This window comes from Chinchilla lanigera, unplaced genomic scaffold (genome assembly GCF_000276665.1).
Source record: "Chinchilla lanigera isolate Chin_1 unplaced genomic scaffold, ChiLan1.0 scaffold00036, whole genome shotgun sequence".
Taxonomy (NCBI): Eukaryota; Metazoa; Chordata; class Mammalia; order Rodentia; family Chinchillidae; genus Chinchilla; species Chinchilla lanigera.
Window position 1 is genome coordinate 20495849 of NW_004955437.1, and position 21106 is coordinate 20516954.

The 21106-nt window shown below is 41.4% G+C and overlaps 1 protein-coding gene across 2 annotated transcripts in view; it reads right to left on the minus strand.

Annotated features, from left to right (window-relative positions):
* Nucleotides 1–21106, minus strand: part of Sgpl1 (sphingosine-1-phosphate lyase 1) — a 57465-nt gene that overhangs the window by 6208 nt on the left and 30151 nt on the right. For both annotated transcript variants that reach the window (XM_013517017.1, XM_005390043.2), the window contains exons 4-11: nt 16831–16898; nt 13832–13979; nt 11043–11119; nt 9320–9448; nt 4995–5083; nt 2763–2868; nt 1836–1934; nt 1026–1175 (exon numbers count right to left, since the gene is read on the minus strand). In XM_013517017.1, the coding sequence (XP_013372471.1) occupies nt 1026–1175; nt 1836–1934; nt 2763–2868; nt 4995–5083; nt 9320–9448; nt 11043–11119; nt 13832–13979; nt 16831–16898 (866 nt within the window). The remainder of the gene's footprint in view (nt 1–1025; nt 1176–1835; nt 1935–2762; nt 2869–4994; nt 5084–9319; nt 9449–11042; nt 11120–13831; nt 13980–16830; nt 16899–21106) is intronic.

A 21106-nucleotide genomic window follows, 5' to 3' on the forward strand; every position in this document is an offset into this window, starting at 1 on the left:
TGGTGCTCAGAATCCAAAAACACCTTAATCCAGCCCAAAGATATACTGTGTAATTGGTTTCCTCACAGAAAATGGGCCCTCCTAATTAACTGAAGCTAACATGCAACTATAATTTCATTCGTAGGCCCACACGGACACGGATTAAGGGAAAAGGGCATAAAAGTGGTCTCGGTGGTAAGGCGAAACAGATTTTGAATAAAAAGTTATCACAGATCATTTAGAGTTTAAAAAACTAGTCATTGCTCTCACTTAAAAGAAATTCTGAAAATACAATCAAACAAGGGACACACAGCCAAGCATGGTAGTGCATGCCTGTAATTTCAGCACTCTGAGAGGCTGAGACAAGAGGATCACAAGTTCAAGCTGTCTGAACAACTTAGCGAGATCCTGTCACAAGATGAAGACTAAGTCAATGCAAAGGACCTGCGTTCAATGCCCAGTATCCCCAAAACAAAACAAGGCACACATTCCTGAGGCTTCCAGTACTACTCCTTCGTGTGGGTATATTTTCAAAAGAGTCTCCAACTGATCTAGACTTCAGTCCACTGAGGGTGGTAGGCCCAGACATTTCAAACACTGTAAGCCTGAGCATAGGGGCTTCCTTTCCCAAAGGACTGCTCTACCAACACACTTCTGTCACTTGGGCACAGGGGCCCCAAGCGGTGGTGTTAAGAGCTGCTCTCTTCAAATTCTAAGATCAACCCTCACCTTCTCCCCAGCCACCTCCAATAAGCTCAGGCTTTAGGAAACTTTGTCGTAAAGACCTTAGGCTGGCAGACTCCAGGTGAACACCGTCAGCACCACGGAGATTTTCACAGCCAATGGGACAAAATTAACAGCCTCCTTTTCACTACTGCTTTTCATGTTTACCACTATATCCCATCATCTGAATAGCTGATGAGATGAGGGAAAAAAGTCAGATTTAATTTTATGCTTTGGGTGGAAGGTAAGGCTTTAGCCAACTTATTTTGTGGGCAACAGTTAAAATAACCAACTGTCAGCATTTTGTCTACTCCTTAGCTCACCTTATGGGTATCGGCTGAAATGCTGGTCACACCTTTTACCCGGAAATCGAAAGGTTTCTCCAGTGGATATCCCGCTTTCTCCATAAAGACAATGAGGAAACCCCCCAGACAAGCATCTACATGGAGAGGTATTTTGTATTTGACGGCCAGCTAGTTTCAAAAAACAAAGAAAACAGAATTTCATTTAGGAGCTCTATAATAAAAATTTTGCAGGACATGGGTGGAAATTGCTATGACCACAAAGCTATTCTGTACTGTGTCTCCCATGTGTGAAAAACAGGCTATTTTTGACATTCCTAAGAAACTTTATCCTTCAATTGTACTTAGCCTTCAAAATAATCCACCCATATTGTGATATCGTTTACTTAAGTGTTCATGACCTCGAACTCCCTGCACCAGCAGGCAGAAAGTGAGCAGAGATCTGACACAGGCAGCCTAAGACAGAGGGAAAGGTCCTCTGAGTCCCTGCAAGGGGTGAGGGGAGGTGCTGTGCAGCCCCCTACAGATGGCTCACTCCTAAACGCACAGTACTTCCTGATCTGAATCTAAAACTCAAAACCATTTCAGAATATCTACTTAGAAGACAAGCCGCGAGTTCATATTACCCCTCTCCCAAAGCAGAAGCTAGTGACTTTCAAAGGCTCTGAACAGAGCGGCAGGGCTTACTCTAGGGCTAATAACAGCTAGTCATCACTGCTATGGTTAAATCTAAAATTCAAAACTTCTTCTACTCGCCAAATACTGCACCACTAGATTCTATTTTAAAATCTCATTCCACAGTGGCCCACAGTGGCCCAATTCTCTCATCACCTTGGCTACTTCCGGGATAGGATCTATCACACCATGAGGAAACTGTGGCGCAGAGCAGACGAGCATAGCAGTGTTCCTGGAGATGGCTCTTCTCATTGCCTAGGAATTTAAGTTCAAAGAAAGAAAATGAGAATCTAAGTCAGAGTTATTCTTCTCTTCTGCTGCCTGAGAGCAGTCAGGGTCACTAATTTAAGAGTTCTGGGTCCACTAGTGCCACCATTATCACAGCAGCCTAGGAGAAGACTGCCTCCTACAAGTGGGCAGGACACAGATCCCCAGACAGACTCATCTGTGGAAATCAAGAGCATAAAATAAGAACAATACAACCACTGCGTGTGAGGGGACAGTATGGAGCTAAGCGGCAAAAGAGCCAAATGTTAAGTCCCAGCCAACTAGCACTGAGACCCTAAGTGAATGGCTTCACCTCCGCTGTGAAATGCAACATTAACAGGTTTGACAACCTCCATGGACCTCCTTAAGGTTCAAATGTAATTCTGGTAACACTCTCAAACTATGAAGTTCTTCCGCAGAAATGTGCGACATAAAAACAATTACTATTATGATGACAATGGTATTGATTCAGGTAAATCAAAACCACAGTTGAGGGGCTGGGGATTAAGCTCAGCGGCACAGCACCTGCCTGGCAAGTGCAAGGTCATGAGTTCGATTTCTGGTACCGGAAAAAAAATCAAAAACCAAAAAAAAAAAACAAAAAACCCACAGTTGAGTCATAAAGCAAGTTCATTACTGCTCATTTTATAAATGGGGAGGGTGGTGATGGTATTTAAAGTAAAAAACAGGTCTTTAACATCCCAACTCGGACTACACAATCTGGCTGCTACATTCTATGCCAGTGGAAGGCACCCATGTGTAACCCGAAAGGGAGTCACTATGACCTAGTTCCGTCCCCGCCTCTAGAGGACCTACCCGCACGTCCACCTCCATCATCTTGTTCAGAGGGACCCGGACCATCTTCATCCCAAAGTAACGGGCTGCTTTGTCGAATGCAGCATGGGCACTTACGGGAGCCACTCTAGATGACGGAGAAGAAGAGGATAACGAAATCAGACCAAAAGCGGACACAAGGAAGTATAAAGCTGGCAGCTAATCTACACCTTCAGCAGTAAACTTCTGATTATTTCTCCGCAAATTATTGTAAGTGCTTACATCATTTTCTTTCTAACTGTAAACAAAAAGAGGACAGCTAACTTCCTGTAGACACCTTCTCCCTACTACTTAGAAAATCATTTTGGCAACAGGAACAAAAACTCAGAAATAATTCAGTAGGGAGGGATCCAAAGCATAAATGAGGCCCGACAGTATGAAGTCCAGGGATGAGGAATGGATCAGCAGTACAAGCTTCCTGACACAATACATGTTCCAACAGGAATGTGGGGCTGCTTGGCAGGGACATTAATGCAGCAGTGAGGCATTAGGCCGATGGGCCCCTCTAACTCTGGAAGATCACGAGTCTACGAGACCAAAATCCCTATTTCTCCTACACACTTGGAAGTAGTATTTCAGATAGTGTGGGAAAAGGAAATAGTGTCACAGGCACATATTTGCTTTCAGACTCCCCTCAATTATTCTACCCTTATCATTACTCTGTTCCTTTTAAGAGAAAAAAACTCTATAAAGTTCCAAGCACCAAACATTTACACAGAAAGCAAGAATGGTAGAATGATTTATTATATGCTAAGCATGAGAGTCATACATTATATCCATATGGAATAAGACTGCCAGTGACCAAACCACAGCCTGCATCCAGGACACACTTCGGTGCATGCTTAACCTACCTCCCAACACGATTATGGAATATGGGATATAAAACTCACACTGACAGCATCAAGTACGTGTTGGGGTGCTGCAGGGCACAGGCCCCTGAACTTAGCAGAAGTAGCTCCGAGGTTGGGCCCAGGGGCACACAGTTGTACAGGAGATTGGCTTGTGGGAAGGAGACAGACCAGACAAGCCAGTCCCTCCATGGCTTCTGGCCACTCTGTGCAGGTGTTGTTTGCGAGGCTTCTTGCCTCACTGCACCGTCGGGTGCTTTATGGCAGAGAACCCTTCCACAGAACCCAGTTTCACTGCCTACACTGGCTTGATTTCTGTAGGCTGTCTTGCCTTTCCCATGCTAATCACTATCTGAAAAAAGTCAAAGCACTTTTCTTTTTTTTTTTTTTTTTTTTTTTTTTTCGGTACCGGGAATCGAACTCACGACCTTGCGCTTGCCAGGCAGGCGCTTTGCCACTGAGCTAAATCCCCAGCCCCCAAAGCACTTTTCTTTTACCTGGCTGTTTTTTAAAGATAATTTCACTGAATAATAAAGTCCTCTTCCCTGCCCATAAAAAAAAAAAGAGTCATAGGCTGAGGCCTTGAGCAACTTAAAAAAAAAAACACCTTAGTCACTGACTGCTGTAGAAAACAATTAACTCAAAAAAGTGTAGTGTAAGCACACTGTACAGGAGATGGTCTAGAGAAAAAAAAAAATATGCAACCAACCACCGAAAGTATACCCACAGGTAGCAACAATCTCCAATAGATTTTTAAAATTTTCCCTCCTTGAAACAGGCCTCAGACTTGTATTTTCCTAGGAAACACTCCAATGCAGCATACAATATTCAAGAAATGCACTGAATTAAAGATAATTACAGTTTTCCTTAGGCTCCAGATAACTTATAGTAATTAAAAAAAAAAAAAAAAATCACAAGCCAGGCATGGTGGTGCGCACCTGTAATCCCATCAGTTGGGAGGCTATGGCAGGAGGATCGCCAGGAGTTCAAGGCCACCCTTGGCTACACAGTGAGTTCAAGGCCAGCCTATACTATAAAACAAGACCAAAAAAAAGAAAAAGAAAAAAAATCACAGGATACAAAGCCATAGTCCTCTAACTCTCACTTCTGGAAAGAGAACCTTATTTCTGCTTGTAGTATACACCATATATAAACTTGCAAGACTGGAAATGATCTGTAGGATAACTGGCTTATCCATTTAGAATTCTGCCAAAGTAAAAGGTTCAGAAGGGTAGAAGGACCAGGGCAGGGGGCAAGAGAATAGCAACTGCTGTCAAAGAAAAGAAGTGGGGAAACATTACTAGGCCCAGTTCTACACAGCAGAACCCCAAATGGACAACTACAAAACAGGAAACGTCATACATACATTTCTGGAGTTTTGATCCCCTTCTCTAATGCCAGGTCCCGATAAGCTTTGCAGGCCATAAGGATGCTTTCTGTCCCCCCAGAGGTCACCTAAAATAGACATGTCATTTATAGTGGTAAGTTAGGGACAGATATCAGCATATACTCCCTGCCTTGATCTTGACAATGTTTGAACCTAAGAGAAATGAGGACTTGGATGTATGCTGCAGGCAGATACTGCTCTGTCTTCCAGAAGGAAAGCTTGGATTTCTTGCTAAGCCCAGTCTTAGTGCAGAAGAATAATGAAAACTAAGGAAGAATGAACAGGGCAGCAGCACTGTCTGGACAAATGCACATTTGCTCAGATCCAATCTGTTCATAATCCATGTACATTTCTGTATTCATCAATTTTCAGGTAAGATATGGCAATTTATACCACTCTGAAGTAGCAGGGTTACTGACCTTTTTTTTCAGTCCTGGACACGCTGAGCTATTGAGCTACACCCCCGCCCCCAGGACAGATTTCGTTTTAAAAGTTCAATGCATGTCAAAGAATATGAAATTGTGAAGTTACAATTCTAGTAAATTGTGTAAAACATTAGATCGGAGAAAGACACTCAGATTGGTTTTGACAAGTTTGAAAGCCAGAAAAAAGCAGAAGTCTCTACCTAGAAGTTGGTTACCTTACTTATCTGCAAGCCAAACAAAAATCCTTATTCTTTAAATGAAGTACAAGTTTTTCTAAAGGTAGGCCTAGCCTTACACAAATTTCTAACAGACAAATTTCTTTGCCAGAGTTCAAATGAAGACACAGAAGTCTTTTCAGTCATCCTATTTTCCTCCCTAGACAACACACATAGAAGTAGAGGCTGATCTATCTGTGACAATATTCCTAGCACTTAGCTTAGTAGCTGAGAACTAAGAGACCCTCAATGAACATGTCATCCCATCTGACAATCGGGAAACCATGACCAACACAAGCTGTCACAGCCACGTGGCTATCTTTTGATAACATCTGAGAATGAATTAATCCTGAAGCAAAGAAAAGGCTATCAACACTGAGTTAATAGGACATCTTTTTAAATTTACCATTTCCGAAAATTCAAATAATATTGGGTTTTTCTTTTCAAAGATGTGAAAAGTGCCTAAGCAATTCTTCAATATCACCTACTAGTATCTAGTGATAAAAAGTAAAACATTTTGTGTTTTGGTATTTAGTAAAGCATAAAATCTGATGGAATGAGAGACAGTGGTTATTACACTTTCCTGATATCCAAAAATATCATTGGATACAGAATCACAGTGATCAGGAGTTATATGGAAGATTACTCAGAAAAGTTAAGTCAAGTTTTGACTCAGGAAGTTGTCATGAAACATGTGACCTTCATCCACGAGATAACTTGTTTGTAGGTCTCTGCATTTCTATGTAGGGAAAGACAAAGTGCTTACAGTTGAGATCAGCTCTACACATCAGCACAGCCTGTGGTCTAGCATAAGACCTCAGAATATTACACAAGGAGCCAAGCCAGCTGTGAAGAAAGCCCCAAAAGAACCCACAAAGCCAAGTCTTCAGTTCAGCAATCTCTTACTGAAGTCTGGGAATGACCTAATAAGCAAAAGTATTTAGAAAGCCCTGGTCACTCACTTTATGTGCCTTATTGCCTACTTTCAGGCCAATAACTAACGAAATCAACATCATTATTTTTACACTGGGCAAACACCACTGTACTTCTGACTCTAAAAGCAGGAATACCTAACTTCTACTGCTAATTTTAAATTTCTGGGTTCAGTCCCCAGGACTGCAAGTAATTATATGATTATTGTAGGAAGATCTAGATTGAGTGTGATTTAAAAATTTAAACTAATTCTGTATTTAAAAATACTGTAACTCTCCCACTTCTCTTCACCCCTTATACCCAAAGGAAAAACAGAAACTGTGAAGAAAATGGCATCTTCGTTAACTATTTGTCATGTTAGTTGGGTTTATCCAACACATAGGTGAACTCTCAAACATATGTATTTCAGAAACTCAGAAATTTTCTTTCAGATCTCTTTGTACCTGCTGGCATTTGCACAAGCCAAGAATGTTCCACATGAGAATGAGTTTCTTTTAGTACATTGTTGCCTCTCATCCACTGTAACTGAGGCAAATGAAGTTAATAATAGGAAAGACAGTTTAAGGCTGAAAAACGAAGAGTGAGAAATGCTTAATCAGACCCTTTGTCAGGAGTAGGCTGGTCTTCTGGCATCCTACCTCTGAATGCTGAACTCTGTCTTCACCAAAAGCAGCTTCAGAGAAACAGAAATATAAACAGATCCTAAAGAAGGAGAAAAGGACAGAAGGAGACAGGAAAAAAGGGAGGGAGAGATTCAAATAATACCAGAGCTAACTAGTTTTCTTATGGAAGTCTAAATATTAAGAGACTAGGAATCAGACTCTAACTTTTCCTGATCCTGCCACAGCCATTAAGAAAGTCACAATGGCAGACATGACTGCACTACGGCGACTCAGAAAGCCTCCAAGGTTAGGTTTCCATATTAAGATGGAACACTGAAACTCCTCCACAGAGTTCCTTTCCCTTAATAGCTGAGAGAATGAATAAAAACTAAACAAACAGAAAGACTCAAAATCTGTAATAATAACTACCAAATAAAGAAAAAGAGATAATCTAATGCAATAAACTTCAAATACTGGAAATTGAGGAAAGGCAAGTGGGCACATCGGAGGGGAGGGGAGAAGAAGGGGATAAAGGGGAAGGGGATAACAGGACAAGAGGGCAGAGGGGAAGGAAGGTAAGGGGCAGGAGGAAAGGAGGGAAGGAGGGCACAGCAAGCCAGGCTCAGTGGTACAAACCTACAATCCCAGCTACTTGGGAGGCTGAGGCATAAGGATTTCAAGTTCAAGGAGAGCCTAGGCAACTTATCAAGATCATGTCTTAAATAGGAAGGAAGGGAGGCAGGGAAGGAAGAAGGGAGCAAATAGGCTGGGAATGTACTTCAGTGGTAGGGTGACTGCCTAGCACACACAGGGCCTTGGATTCAATCCCTAATATTGACAGGAAATGAAAGAAGGAAAGAAAGAAGGAAGGGAGGAAGGGAGGGAACAAGAGAAGGAAGAGAGGAAGAACGGAGGGAGAAAAGGAAGGAAGGACAAAAGAAAAAGAGAAAAGAAAAAAAGAAGAGAAGAAAAAAGACACAGTAATACACATAAGCAGCAAAAGCACAGTTAAGACAGTTCCTCACTGGCTCTGGAAAACAGGTACTGGGGAATGAGAAAAATCCTGAGAATGCTCGTTAACAGGCCCCAAAAGTCTTCAGAAAGGCAAACAGAAAGGGCTTCCTCATCTTCTTCTTTTGACTGGTGAGTGGAAGACATGGTTGCTGAGGAAAATCAGCAAAACGGGAAGAAAGAACATCAGACCTGTTCCTTTGACTGAAAACTTCAGGAATACAGAATGAATCCAAGTTCAAAATGTATTGTTCTATTTTAACTGGGCCAAGAGAAAATTTAACCACGGAAGAATAACTCAGAAATTCTAACACAGAACAAAGCTTTAGCTACATCCTGCCTCTAATCAAATGGTGGCAGACAAGCAGTCACTATGTGTCAGAACAAACAGACCGTTTAGAGAGAGGCACCCCAGGATGGGTCAAGATAAAACAGTAACTGTGCAAAAAGACTGAAGGAGGGAGTAAAGCGGGCATGTGCAACGTTCAAAACAAAAGCCCAAGTGAGAAGGAAATACGCTAAGGAAGAGAAGCCAATTCCTCAAACTGTTTTTCACTCTAGAAAATTGTAAGATTTTCAAGGAAATAAGAATTCAAAGACAGGACAATGAAGCAACAGAATGACTCACACCTAAAAAAATAGCAAATGGCACCAGAGTAGAACTAATAAATTTTACACCAGGAACAGCAAGGAACAAAATAAACACTGCTGAGAATAAAAATACTGACTCAAAGAAAAAAGAAGTTTTTAAAATCATACTCAATCTAGATCTTTCTACAATAATCATATAATTACTTGCAGTACTGGGGACTGAACCCAGAAGGCACTGAGGTATATCCCCAGCCATTTTTGAGACAGGTTCTTTAGTTGCCCAAACTGACCTCAAGTTTGAGATCCCCCTGCCTCAGTCTCCAGAGAAGTGGGGATTAAAGACAGGCATGAGCCACCTCACCCAGCTTTTATGCTTTTGTATATAAAAACTGGGGACTGAATTCAGGGCTCTGTGTATGCTAAGAAAGCACTGTACCACTAAGCTACATCTCCAGCCCATAACACCTAAACCCTCACATTTTGAGCTTAAAAAGTAAGATTATTTGATGCTATTTGTATATACTTACACATCCACAAGAATCTGGTCCTCCATTGAACAAGGAACACGCCATCCTCACAATTTCTGCCTCTAATTTACGTAGTCCTGGGAAAATATCTGGATGCAGTGGGTTACTCCACGCAAAAGTTCCATAAGCCTGTGAAGAAAATGCAAGAAGATGTGAGATAAGACTATTAAAGTGCAGAGGACAAACACTGGGTTGCATATGGTTGTACACGCCTGTAATCCTAGCACTAAGAAGGCTGAGGTAGGACAACTGCTGTGAGATAGAGGCCAGCCTGGGCCACACAGGGAGTTCAAGGCCAGCCTAGACTACATAATGAGACCCTGTCTCGAAAAAAAAAAAAAAAAGACTCTTGCACTAAACGGAAGTTTCAAGGTACTGGGCCCAAAGCTCGGAGGCTAGAAAATCAAAATATAGTGGATGAGACAGACAAGCAAATAAATTATTTTACAACGTGATAAGGGAAGAAGTACAAATATAGTTAAAAAAGGACACCAAAAGGTCTTGTTTGAAGTCATAGCTTTGCCTATTGCTTTTAGCTGTGTACAACAAATAACTCTGAGGCTCAGTTTCCTCGTATGCAAAGAGGGATGATCGTGCAACCTACTGTTCTAGAAATAAACAACATACTGCACTGAAAACACAATTAGAGTGCCTGGCACAGAGCTGCTGTTGTTATTGAGGGCAAGACTAGATTTCTGTGCACAGCACTACGAGACCCCAAGAAGGAAAGAACGCAACGTGCTGACTGCTCTTGAAGGGTCTGTCAAATGGACCCTTGAGAGATGAACAGAAATTCATCACGAGGAAGAGGAGGAAGAAGAAAGGAAGGCAACAAGATGGAGTGTGGCATTTAGCAAAGAAAGACAGGCACTAAGTGTTCACGTGGGGTGATAACGAGAGGTTAAATAAGGGGAAACTGACTTGTGAAGGGACTCACATTCCCTAACACATCACAACCTGTGCTTTAAAAGACTTTAAACCTAGAAGTAACCTGTAACACTAAGTAAGGTATGCACAGTTTCGTAATTAACAATCAAACACGAAGGCCTTAGAGATCACCATCAGTCCAACCCCAATTTTACATGACAAATTGGGCTTCAAAAATAAACTAGTCAGGCCGGGGCTATAGCTCAGAGGCACACGAGCTTGCCTGGCAAATGTCCTGAGTTCGATTCCTGGTACCAAAAATAAATTAATTAATTAATTGTCTAGGGCTGGGGTAATCAAAGTGGTAAAGCACTTGCCTAGCATGTGCAGTGCACTGGGTTCAATCCTCAACATCACACACACACACACACACACACACACACACACACACAAAATCTCATTTGATCAGAAATGAAAGAAGCTACAGACTTCTAAAGTAAACAAAGACCGAGAATGATCTCTCAGGTCATGTGCTCTGAGGAAATTATTACTGTATCTTTTCTTACCAAACGGGATCAAAAAAATCTCAAATGACAGGCTACCTTTCCTAGTAATATGCCTTCTCCATGAAGCCTAGAAATGTAACATCTGACTTTTCTCCCAACCGAGAATGTCTCTGACAAGATTATACGTATGTGATCCTGTTAGGACAAAGACAGCCTTTCTGAAGCTCTGTGGTTTTATTCAACAAGAAGCTTTCCTTAAATAAGCTGTTTTCATGACAAAAGGAAGGAGGAGACCTGAGGTCAAGCACACTGGGAAAATGCCTGCACGCATCCTTCAAGCCGGCGTTCACCTGCACGAGCAGCTCTGTGAGCTTCTCCTCCCCACTGTACACAGCTCCCGAGGCCTTCCCTTCTTGCCAGACACCATCTGCGGAGAAAGTCAAGGGCACACAGTCATCAGGGAAGACAGTTACATCCGAACATGGAGGAGATATGAGAAAGGCCCTCTGGGCACACAAGAAAAGAAGCTGAGTGGAAGCCCAGTGTGGTTCTTATATTAAATCAATAAAGAATCTCAATAAAAATCTGCTACAAAATAAAAGACTATCAATTACTGTCAACAGTGTGAAAAGATACTAACAGCAATGAGGTGCAACAAAGGCAGTCCAGTAATAATGATGTCCACATCCTCAGCAGTCTTCTCCCAGCAGAAAAACTATCCTTTGGCCACGCTTACTTTCTGTTCTCTGCATGGCTTTAACGTGACCTTTTCCTCTTTCCCTTTCCATCCAATCACAGAAAGTATGGGGACTACTGTGAGCAGAGCTGACAGAAAAGAGCAAGAGGAAAGTGTGGAAGTTCAGTGCACTATCATCAGAGCCGGAGCCAGGGCACAGGCCATGTTGAAGGATGAGCCACACACACCCCACCCTCAGAGCCCTTCCCTCTTCCAAGCCTGGAACCCCACACAGAAGTAGCCCCCAGTGACCAGTAGGATGTGTCACAGCATTCAAGATCAGGCACATAGTCAACCCTGAGAAAAAGCGGAGAAAGGCTTCTGACCAGAACACAGGGTCAGACTTTCCACATCCCACCCCTAGTGTTCCTACAGAGCTAGTCCACATTATACCAACCATCTGTGTATGTGGGTGTCTTGGTTCTTTTTGCTGCAACATGGCTGTGCCCTACTGAAAGTGGGCAGTGACAAAGCTATCACAGAAACACAGGAACTGAAAATGCAAATACAGTAGTCATGGGCCCTAAAGCAAAAATCTTCTTCAGTTTATTTATTTATTTTTTCTTTGGTTTTTTGGTTTTTCTCCGGTACCGGGAACCGAACACAAGACCTTGCACTTGCCAGGCAGGTGCTTTTGCCGCTGAGCTAAATCCCCAGCCCCGTTTTTTTTTTTTTTTTTTTTTTTTAATCTTCTTCAGTTTAGCAAGACGCCAGAAGGCTGAGCAGCAGATACAAAGCCATGCCCCAGTCTGACAGCCACCTGCAGAAAAAGCCACCTCCAGCTTGCTACCAGTCTGACTTCCACTCTTTCTTCCACACATACTCGTTAGAAATTTTGTTTGTCAAAATGCAATGTGGTATCTATTCTGAACTCGATACCAGAACAAAAGAAAGAGTATTTGTAGAAAAGTTGATTAAATAGCATTTATAGTTTAGATAATAGTACACACCAATGTCCATTTTTTCAGTTTTGATAAATGCACCATGGCTAGCAAGTTGTTACCAAGAGATGAGTGAAGGGCACACAGGAAACCTCTGTATCATCCTTGCTACTTTTCTATAAATCTAAAATTATGCCCAACTAAAAAGTTTATTTTTAAAAAAGTATTTATAATATGATCTTAATCTAAAAATCATGTATACGTTTATATTAACATATGCCAGGTACTATACATTTCCATGCATGACTTCAATTGTTTTGCGTGTGTGTGTGTGTGTGTGGTGCTGGGAATGGAACCCAGGGCCTTGTGCATGCAAGGCAAGAACTCTATCACTGAGCCACATCTCTAGCCCTATGATTTCATTTAATCCTCTTAATCACGCTTTTAAGGAAGCAGAGACTGCAGCAGTAAAGAAAGTGGGACATACAGAAGGTAAACAACTCTTTTTAAGCAGCAAAATCAGGATGGGCTAACTCCATGGGTTGTATTCTTAAACATTAGGCTGTCTGGTGTTTTTATCTTTCCCATAGGTGCTCATGCGTATGTATGTATATGCTCACACAAAACACTGCTAACATTCTGAGACAGAAGCTGGGTGTGCTGACACATGCTTATGACACCAGCACTCAGGAGGCTGGGGCAGGAGGATCACCAGGAGGTGATGGGCTCCATAGTGAGTTCAAGGCCAACCTGGACTATATAATGAGACTCTGTCTCAAAAACATTAAAAAAAAAAAAAATTCTGATTTAGATATAGATATTTGTAGTACATCTCTAGAAATAGCCTTAAACAGATCTATCTATCTCAGTCCACCTAGATATTGTATCATCTATGTTCCTCTTTGGATGATGGCATGATAGTGACTTTTTTGACAGATTTCATAAGCTTATATTTCATTTCTACTTAGATTCTTTTTAAAAATACTAATGTATCTATTTTATTCATGTTTACAAAAGGAAATAGAACTAATTTCTACTGTCTCTGAGATTTGGTTGCTTTACAAATCAATGATGAGCCAGGCATGGTGGTGCATGCTCACAATCCCAACACTCAGGAGGCTGAGGCTGGATCATCACCACAAATTAAAGACCAGTCTAGGCTGTATAGTGAGTTCTAGACAAGCCTGAACTACATAGTGAGGCCCTGTCTGAAATAAATAAATAAATAAATAAATAACGAATCTAAAATTTTCAAATATGAAATTTAGTCCTTGAAACAGGGAGTGGGCCCTCCTAAACATACAGGGACCAGAAATGAGTTATGCTTAACCTAAGAAAATTGGGGCTGGGGATTTAGCTCAGCAGCACAGCGCCTGCCTGGCAAGCGCACCGTCATGAGTTCCATTCCCGGTACCAGAAAAAACAAAAAACAAAAAACAAAAACAAAAAAAAAGAAAATATTAGAGGATGACAAAAGCAACCACACTGAGGAGCAGGTACGTGCCTACCCCAAGCATCTTACCTGTGGCACTATACTCCTTGAGTTTCTCTAGGACTGCCGTTGTGCTTAAACCCTGGGCCGGCAGAGCTTTCACATAGTCTTTATCCACTTTCAGGTACTGCAAGTGCTTCCCAAGGTCTTCTTTGATCTCTGTCAACTTGCTCTGAATCTATTAAGTGTAAGAAAGAAGATAAAAGGATAGCGGAGAAGTCAGTTATGACATCTAATCACCTGCCCAACACTAGGCATTACACATGGGCTATTGAACTGGGATAGTATTTCTTAAAAGAGATGTGATATTCTGTTTAGCCAGCATGTGCAACAGGTTCTGAGAATTTTAAAAAGCCAAGCCTCAGGGGCTGGCAACACAGCTCAGTGGTACAATGCTTGCTTAACAAGTGTAAGGCCCTTGGTTTGATCTCTAGCATGGCAAAAAAAAAAAGAAAGTCAACTTCCTAATGGTCAAAGATGCACTCATTTTCCTCACTCCCCTTTTCTCTGCCATGTTGAAATCAGCACTGCTTTATCTGGTGTGCATTTGCTGAAGTCAGGACTAAGCTGAGTGCAGTATCTGGACCTTATTCCAGCCTTGGCGACAGCTACAATGTACACATGAACACAACATACGCAGAGCCACGAAAGCAGCCATGATGCAGTAAAGGGGATCTCGGTCCTTATGCAAGTGATAGGAACTTTGACCAATATGCACAGGGCACACCTGGAATCTGGAGGTCCCAGACAAGCTCATGTGTACAAACATACAACATTAGAGCTGCCCGAATGACCACGCTAATTCCCCTTAAGCTGCTGTGACAGTTTGTACTGTCTGACTCTGAAATGCTAGGAGGAACTAAGGCCCTCTCTACTACTTATAATTTATCAGCTACGGTTATTTCATTCATCCTTATAATCACAACTTGGGAGTCATTCCCTTTCATTCATTCACTCGGTTAGTAAACGCTTGCTGAACAACTACTGCAGGCCAGGGGTACAGAGTGAATAAACAAACTGAGGCAATGGGCACACAGTGGAAAAACCTCCCAATCCATCAAACTTATTTTTAGCAAGAGACAGAAAATAAAAGTCAGGTAAGGAAAAGTCCAGAGTAGGAGGGGGAGGAATCGGGAGCACAGTAAGGAGAAAGGCAGGACAGCAAGGACTATGATAACAGACTCCTGGGTGGCAAATCTGAGGACAAAGGCTATGTGATAAAAAGCTATGGCTTCAGCAATGTATTTGTTAAAATCTGATGTCCAAGATCTCACTCTGAACTATTTCTGTTTTCTCAGCCCTAGTCCTGATGGTTAAAATACAAAAGGGTTTTAAGTGAGCCCCCAACCACAGAGAAATCACAGGGAAGGCCGCCCCTCTAAAGCAGGTCTACAAGAGCTCACCATGCCAGCACCGGCAGGCAGCAGAGTCCGTGCTATCTGGCAACACGGAAGCATGCTTTAAAGTAGAGATATTTGTAAAGTTGTAACAAAAAAGTACACTACACCCATGGTAACCATGTAAACTGCAGCAAATTATGTGAACTTCCATGCACAGACTATGCTGTTGTAAAAAAAGAAAACATAACAAAAAAATTCACAATGACAGGAATACTAGAAAGCTTGGTTAAGCACCTTCTCATCCATTCTTGCAGCCTCTACCACATTACTCAATTTCTATTTCTTCAAAGCATTTATTTCAAAATGAAATTCTTATGCATTTTTTTTTCCTACTAAAATAGTGCTTAACTTCCACAACAGGCAGGACTTGCTGTTGTTTACCTCTAAATCCTCAGCACCCACAAAAGTGCTTGACACTAGGCGAGTGTTCAATAAACGTAGTAAGTGAACAACTGAAATAACTTTGCTCTAAGCCTCAGAATTCGCTTTTAAAAACTAAAGGGCCATCCCTAGGGATTTTCCAATTCTGTTGTAAGTTTACAAATGGGTTCTGGAAACCCAGCATTTATTTGTCTCAAATTCTTGAAACAGAAAGGACAAGTGAAAGCGCCTGCCTGGCAAGCGCAAGGTCGTGAGTTCGGTTCCTGGTACCGGAGAAAAACCAAAAAAAAAAAGAAAGGACAAGTGAGAAGGTAAGAACAGAAAACAGGTGAGTGACTCCAAGGGGAAACTCTACTATCTTTTGTGATAGTCTTCCCTCACCCCAGAACACTTCAGGCCAACAGTGAAAGAAAACTTGAAGGCAGGTTAGGCTGGAAAAGAATCAAAGGAAAGCTGAGGGGCAGAGCCGGGTGCTGGGGGAAATGACAGCATCAAGGCCTCATCTGGCCTCCTTAGAGCTTGCATGGGACCTGCTTTGTTTATCTTTGGCTGCCTGCAATAAAGACCATGAGGTCACGGGATATCTTATCTAGTGTGGGTGAGAGCAGAGAGGCAACAGCGAAGGCAGCAAGCAGGTGCAAAGAACAAGAGAATAGTTTCATTATCTCTTTAAATTTCTAACCTGTGTTTTCTGGGAATAAGGCTTCCCTGGAATACAATCAGGCTCATTCCTCACAACCTGTCCTTTTCTTGCTACAATAGACACAGCGTGGCCTAAAATGTTTCTTGTCTACCCTTTTACAGAAACTTGGCTAATCCAATTTAACCCCTAGAAAAACAGTTAAATTTAGCATGCCAAATACTGTTCTAAAGAATGGTAACATTCCAGTCAAGTTTTCTCATTTCAAATTACTCTACTTTAACAGATCTCTCCTCATGTGTTGGAGAAATGGTTAAGTCAAGGTTTCTCCAACCTTGGCCCTTTTAACATATTAAGCAGATAAATATCTGCTGTAAGGCTGTCTTGTACATGGTACAATGTTTCAGACACCTTGGCCTCAACCTACTAGATGCCAGCAGTACTGCACTGGAGTCACAGCAACCCCTACTGTCTCAAAGCACTGCCAACTGTCCCCTGGAGGTAGAAGACAAGACCAGCCTCTCCTTTTCAAATAGCAAGTTTAGCAAATAGGAAGGAAGAGCTATGATTATAAAGAGGGGAAGAAAGACCTAGATAGTAACACTCACCTTTTTACCAACAAAGGGCATCTTCCTTACGAGCTTAAAAAACTTCTTTTTAAACCTTGACCATAAGCCTACAAGAAACAAAGGTTCTATTATTCAAATGTTTTGTTTTGTTTTATGTCTTTTTAAGACAGGGTTTCACTGTGCAGTTCAGGCTGGCCTTGAGCTCACTTTGTAGCCCAGGCTGGCCTCGAACTCGCAACAATCCTCCTGCCTCAGCCTCCTGAATGCTGGGATTACAGGCGTGCACCACCACCGAATGTATTTTCATGGATATGACCTGCTTGCTAATCAACAGATTATTCACTGTGTCTCACAGTTTCACTTCCCTTCACAATGCAAAGAAAGACTTACTTTACTTTTAAAAAAAACTTTTAATTTTCTGAATAAGATATTTACAGGGTCCAGAGTTTATTAAAAAATAAACATACATACAGTAACTTCACTCTCTTTCTTTCATATATCTCCTGAACCTTAACCTGCCCCCAGGTTAAACACACATAAGTTTTCAGCATATTCTTCCAGTTTAAGTATGTACAAGTAACAATAAAGATATACTTTTTTATTGTTGTTTTGTTTGTTTGTTTGTTTTCTGGTACTGGGAATTGAACTCACAAAGTTGCGCTTGCCAGGCAGGCACTGTGCCGCTGAGCTAAATCCCCAGCCCCAAAGATATATTCTTATTTCTCTCCATTCTGGTACAAAAGATAGCACAGTCTAACTCTGGGCTAGACCTTATTTTTCTACTTAGAAATATTACTTTAAAAGATCAGTGTTTCCCCCTTCATTCTACCAGTACTGATTATTTCATTATTTAGAAATACCATAATTGAAGAACCTACCCCTTATTGATAAATTACAGGTTGTTTCTAACACTTGCTGTTATAATCTATGCTAAAATAAATAACTTCGTAACATACACCATACAGCAACCACACAAGTGGATCTATCAACAAATGCCCAGGAGCAGAACTGCTGGGTCAAATGATACCTATATGCCAGAAACCTTCTCGTGGTTTCCAGATGCCCTCATCCTTGTCTCCAAAGAAATGACCACCTCACAGATTTTTAAGGATCTATGCTCTCATCTCTCAACAAACAGAGACTGTCTTAGTTACTTTTCTCTTGCTGCTAAGACAAAATACCCAATACCCAAAGTTAAAGGAGGAAAACTTGATTTAGCTCAGTTCACAGGGGTTTCAGTCCATCATCGGCTGGCTCCAAGGCAGGAGGGCCTGACAGAAGAGAAGTAGTTCACAGTAGGCAGAAGGTAACAAAGCAAGCAAGGGACAACCACAGCTTTCAATCCCTTATATTCTATCCAGGCTACTTAGGGCAAATAGCACTCACACCCTTAATCCTTGGGCCCTTGAGCCCAGCGCTGCACTATGAATCAATCCCAGCGCATCATGGGTCAGTCCCAGCATCACACACTCTAGATCCAGCCACCTCTGAAAAAGCCCCACCTTAGACCACAGGAGCCTCCGGGGGGACATTTACACACAAGCCATAACACAGGTCCTAGCAACATTTTCTGGACCTAAAAAGAACCTGAAAATCATGGACATCAGAATCCATTCTATCAGGGAGAGAACTGTGTTTGATAGGAATCAATTATAGTAACTATACAGGCAATTATAATAAATGCACAAATAAAAGCATAAATAAAATTTTTATAATATAAATAAAATAAGTAGTTTATATTTATGTAAGCATAAGTAGAATTTATAATAAATACGTGGTATCTAACTAGACTGTTTAGTGCACTCACATTCAATAAATCTCAACTGACTTGGAAAACAGCATTTTGAGATTGGTCTAGAAGGCTTTATACACTACCTGACTGACACAGAGGCAACTGACAGTCAAGGAAAATTTGCTCAAGGCCACAGATCAGATCAGTGACAGAGCAGGATTTAACTGAAGTCTTTCCTTTTTTAGTCCACGACTCTATGCTGCGCGAAATGAAGTAGGACTGCTCTGCTATCCCACGTGAGTTTCTAAGACTCTAGCCCCAGCTTTGATCCCAGGCATGAACTGAGTGTGAACCTATACTGTGTTCCAAAGGCAATCTGGGCATTCCATCTTCCCTCTCAGCTCCACAACCACAGGAATTTAAAAAATGAATTTGCTCAGCTAAGACAGAAATGCCTATGTAAAAACAACGATTATCTCTCCTTGCAGTTCATAAACTCTGTTTGTGACTAGCTGGGTCAGGTATTTCCATGTTCATTTGAATATGGGTAAACAGAGTGCTTAAAGACGCCCTGTGAGAAACAGTTGATTATTTCCCCTCACATAAAGCTGATTTCTGTTGATGGACAATGGACAACCACACAGTTAAATTCAATACTGACGCATTAAGGAGTAAGCTTTGAGTTGATAATGACAGAGCAGAATTCAGGAAGAGATAGTGCCTGGAGAAGCTGATAACCTCTGCCCAGGATCTTGGTATTCACAGTTCTTAGGTACTCCCTACCCTTTGTTCCAGAATTACTTAATCTTCTAATTTAACTAGTCCAGATTTCAGTCGCTTCTACTGCAATATACTAAAAGTAACTCAATCATTCAGCAGTTCATAGCATATTCCTACCTGAGCAAGGCACTGATAAAATAGCAAGCCTATCAGAACTACCCCTCTTATTTGTAGGAAAGGCATTCTTATCTGTATCTGAAATTCAATTTGGAAGTTACAAAATAAAAACTGTGTTTTCTGTGTATTCAACTGTATTAAGTTGCCAATATTCAACAATTTTAGCCCTCTAAAATCTAGTTTCTATGGTTCAACCTGATTTAGATTAGCCTTAGAGGGGCTGGGGGTTTAGCTCAGTGGCACAGTGCCTGCCTGGCAAGCGCAAGGTCGTGAGTTCAATTCCTGGTACTGGAAAAAAACCAAAACCAAAACTGAAAAAAAAAAAAAAAAATATATATATATATAGATAGATAGATAGATAGATAGATAGATTAGCCTTAGACATAGGTGCTTTTGGAAGCAAGATTTTAATTTTGTTCTTATGGTTTATCTATATATATTGTCTAAATTTCCTACAGGGAACATGTACTGATTTTGTAATGAAACACATATTACTAAAATCAAAGTAATATGAAACACATATTATTTTGGAGTTCAACCACAAAGATCTTTAGTATTCTGCTACTGTTATTTTCTCACAGAATGCTCAGTGCTGGCATAGCATATTCCTTTTTGCCTCAGCCTCCCCAGGTGTTGGGGTGACAGCTGTGGACCACCACGCCTGGCTGGTGTTACGTATATCTTATCACAATAAGAAGGAAATGTAAGAAAGGCACGTAAGTACATATCAACACCCAAAGTGGCAGTGCAAATGCTATCAGCTAAGCAAAATGCATGGCACAGTAAGCTGCAGAACTGAAACTGAGTATCTAACCAGAAAAACGCGAAGTGTGTGAGGTAATGCATATGTTAACTAGCTCAATTTAGCCATTCCATGATGTACACACATTCCAAAACAGCACGTTATACATGATAAATATATGCAATTTCTACTTGTCAACTAAAATTAATTAGCTTTTTTTTCAAAGTAAGGAATTAAATACCTAACATTAATATTCATCATGGCAAATAAATACAGATTTCAAGATCTCTAAATTTAGTCTGGTTTCATAAATGCAGTACTTTTAAAAGAAAAGCACATAGCTTCCATTTCCACAGTGAAGTGCCTGTAACCCTCTGTTTGTACTCCTCGTGTTGCTAACATGAAGCCAGTCGTTTTTTCAGACAGGACCCAGTTTGCCCCGATAAGGCTTGAATTTATGATCCTCTTGCCTCAGCCTCCCTGAGTGTTGGGATGACAGGTGCAGACCACCACGCCTGGCTGATGTTATATATACCTTATCATAGTACGCAAAAAGAAACATAAGAATACTGCTATCCTGTTGCTTCCTGGGGCTCTCTGGACAGGGCAGAGGCGCTTTACCTCGCAGGGTGCAGGGCTCTTTGCTCACTCAATGGCATACTTCTTGGGAAAGCAGTGTGCTGAGTAGATGGCACATACTGTAACTACATCCAAAGCATTGAGCAGACGCAGCGAAAAGATCAATCTAACCTGCCAGTTTATGAAAACTGAGGACAGGGTCTGTAAAGCTGCACTGAAGAGTTATTTTAGGTAGGAAAGTTATGTCTCTCTTCCACTTTAATTAAAAAGCTGCCACGTGTGGTGGTGCACACCTGTAATCCCAGCACTCGGGAGGCTGAGGCAGGAGCATCATTGCAAGTTCGAGACCAGCCTGGGCTACAAAG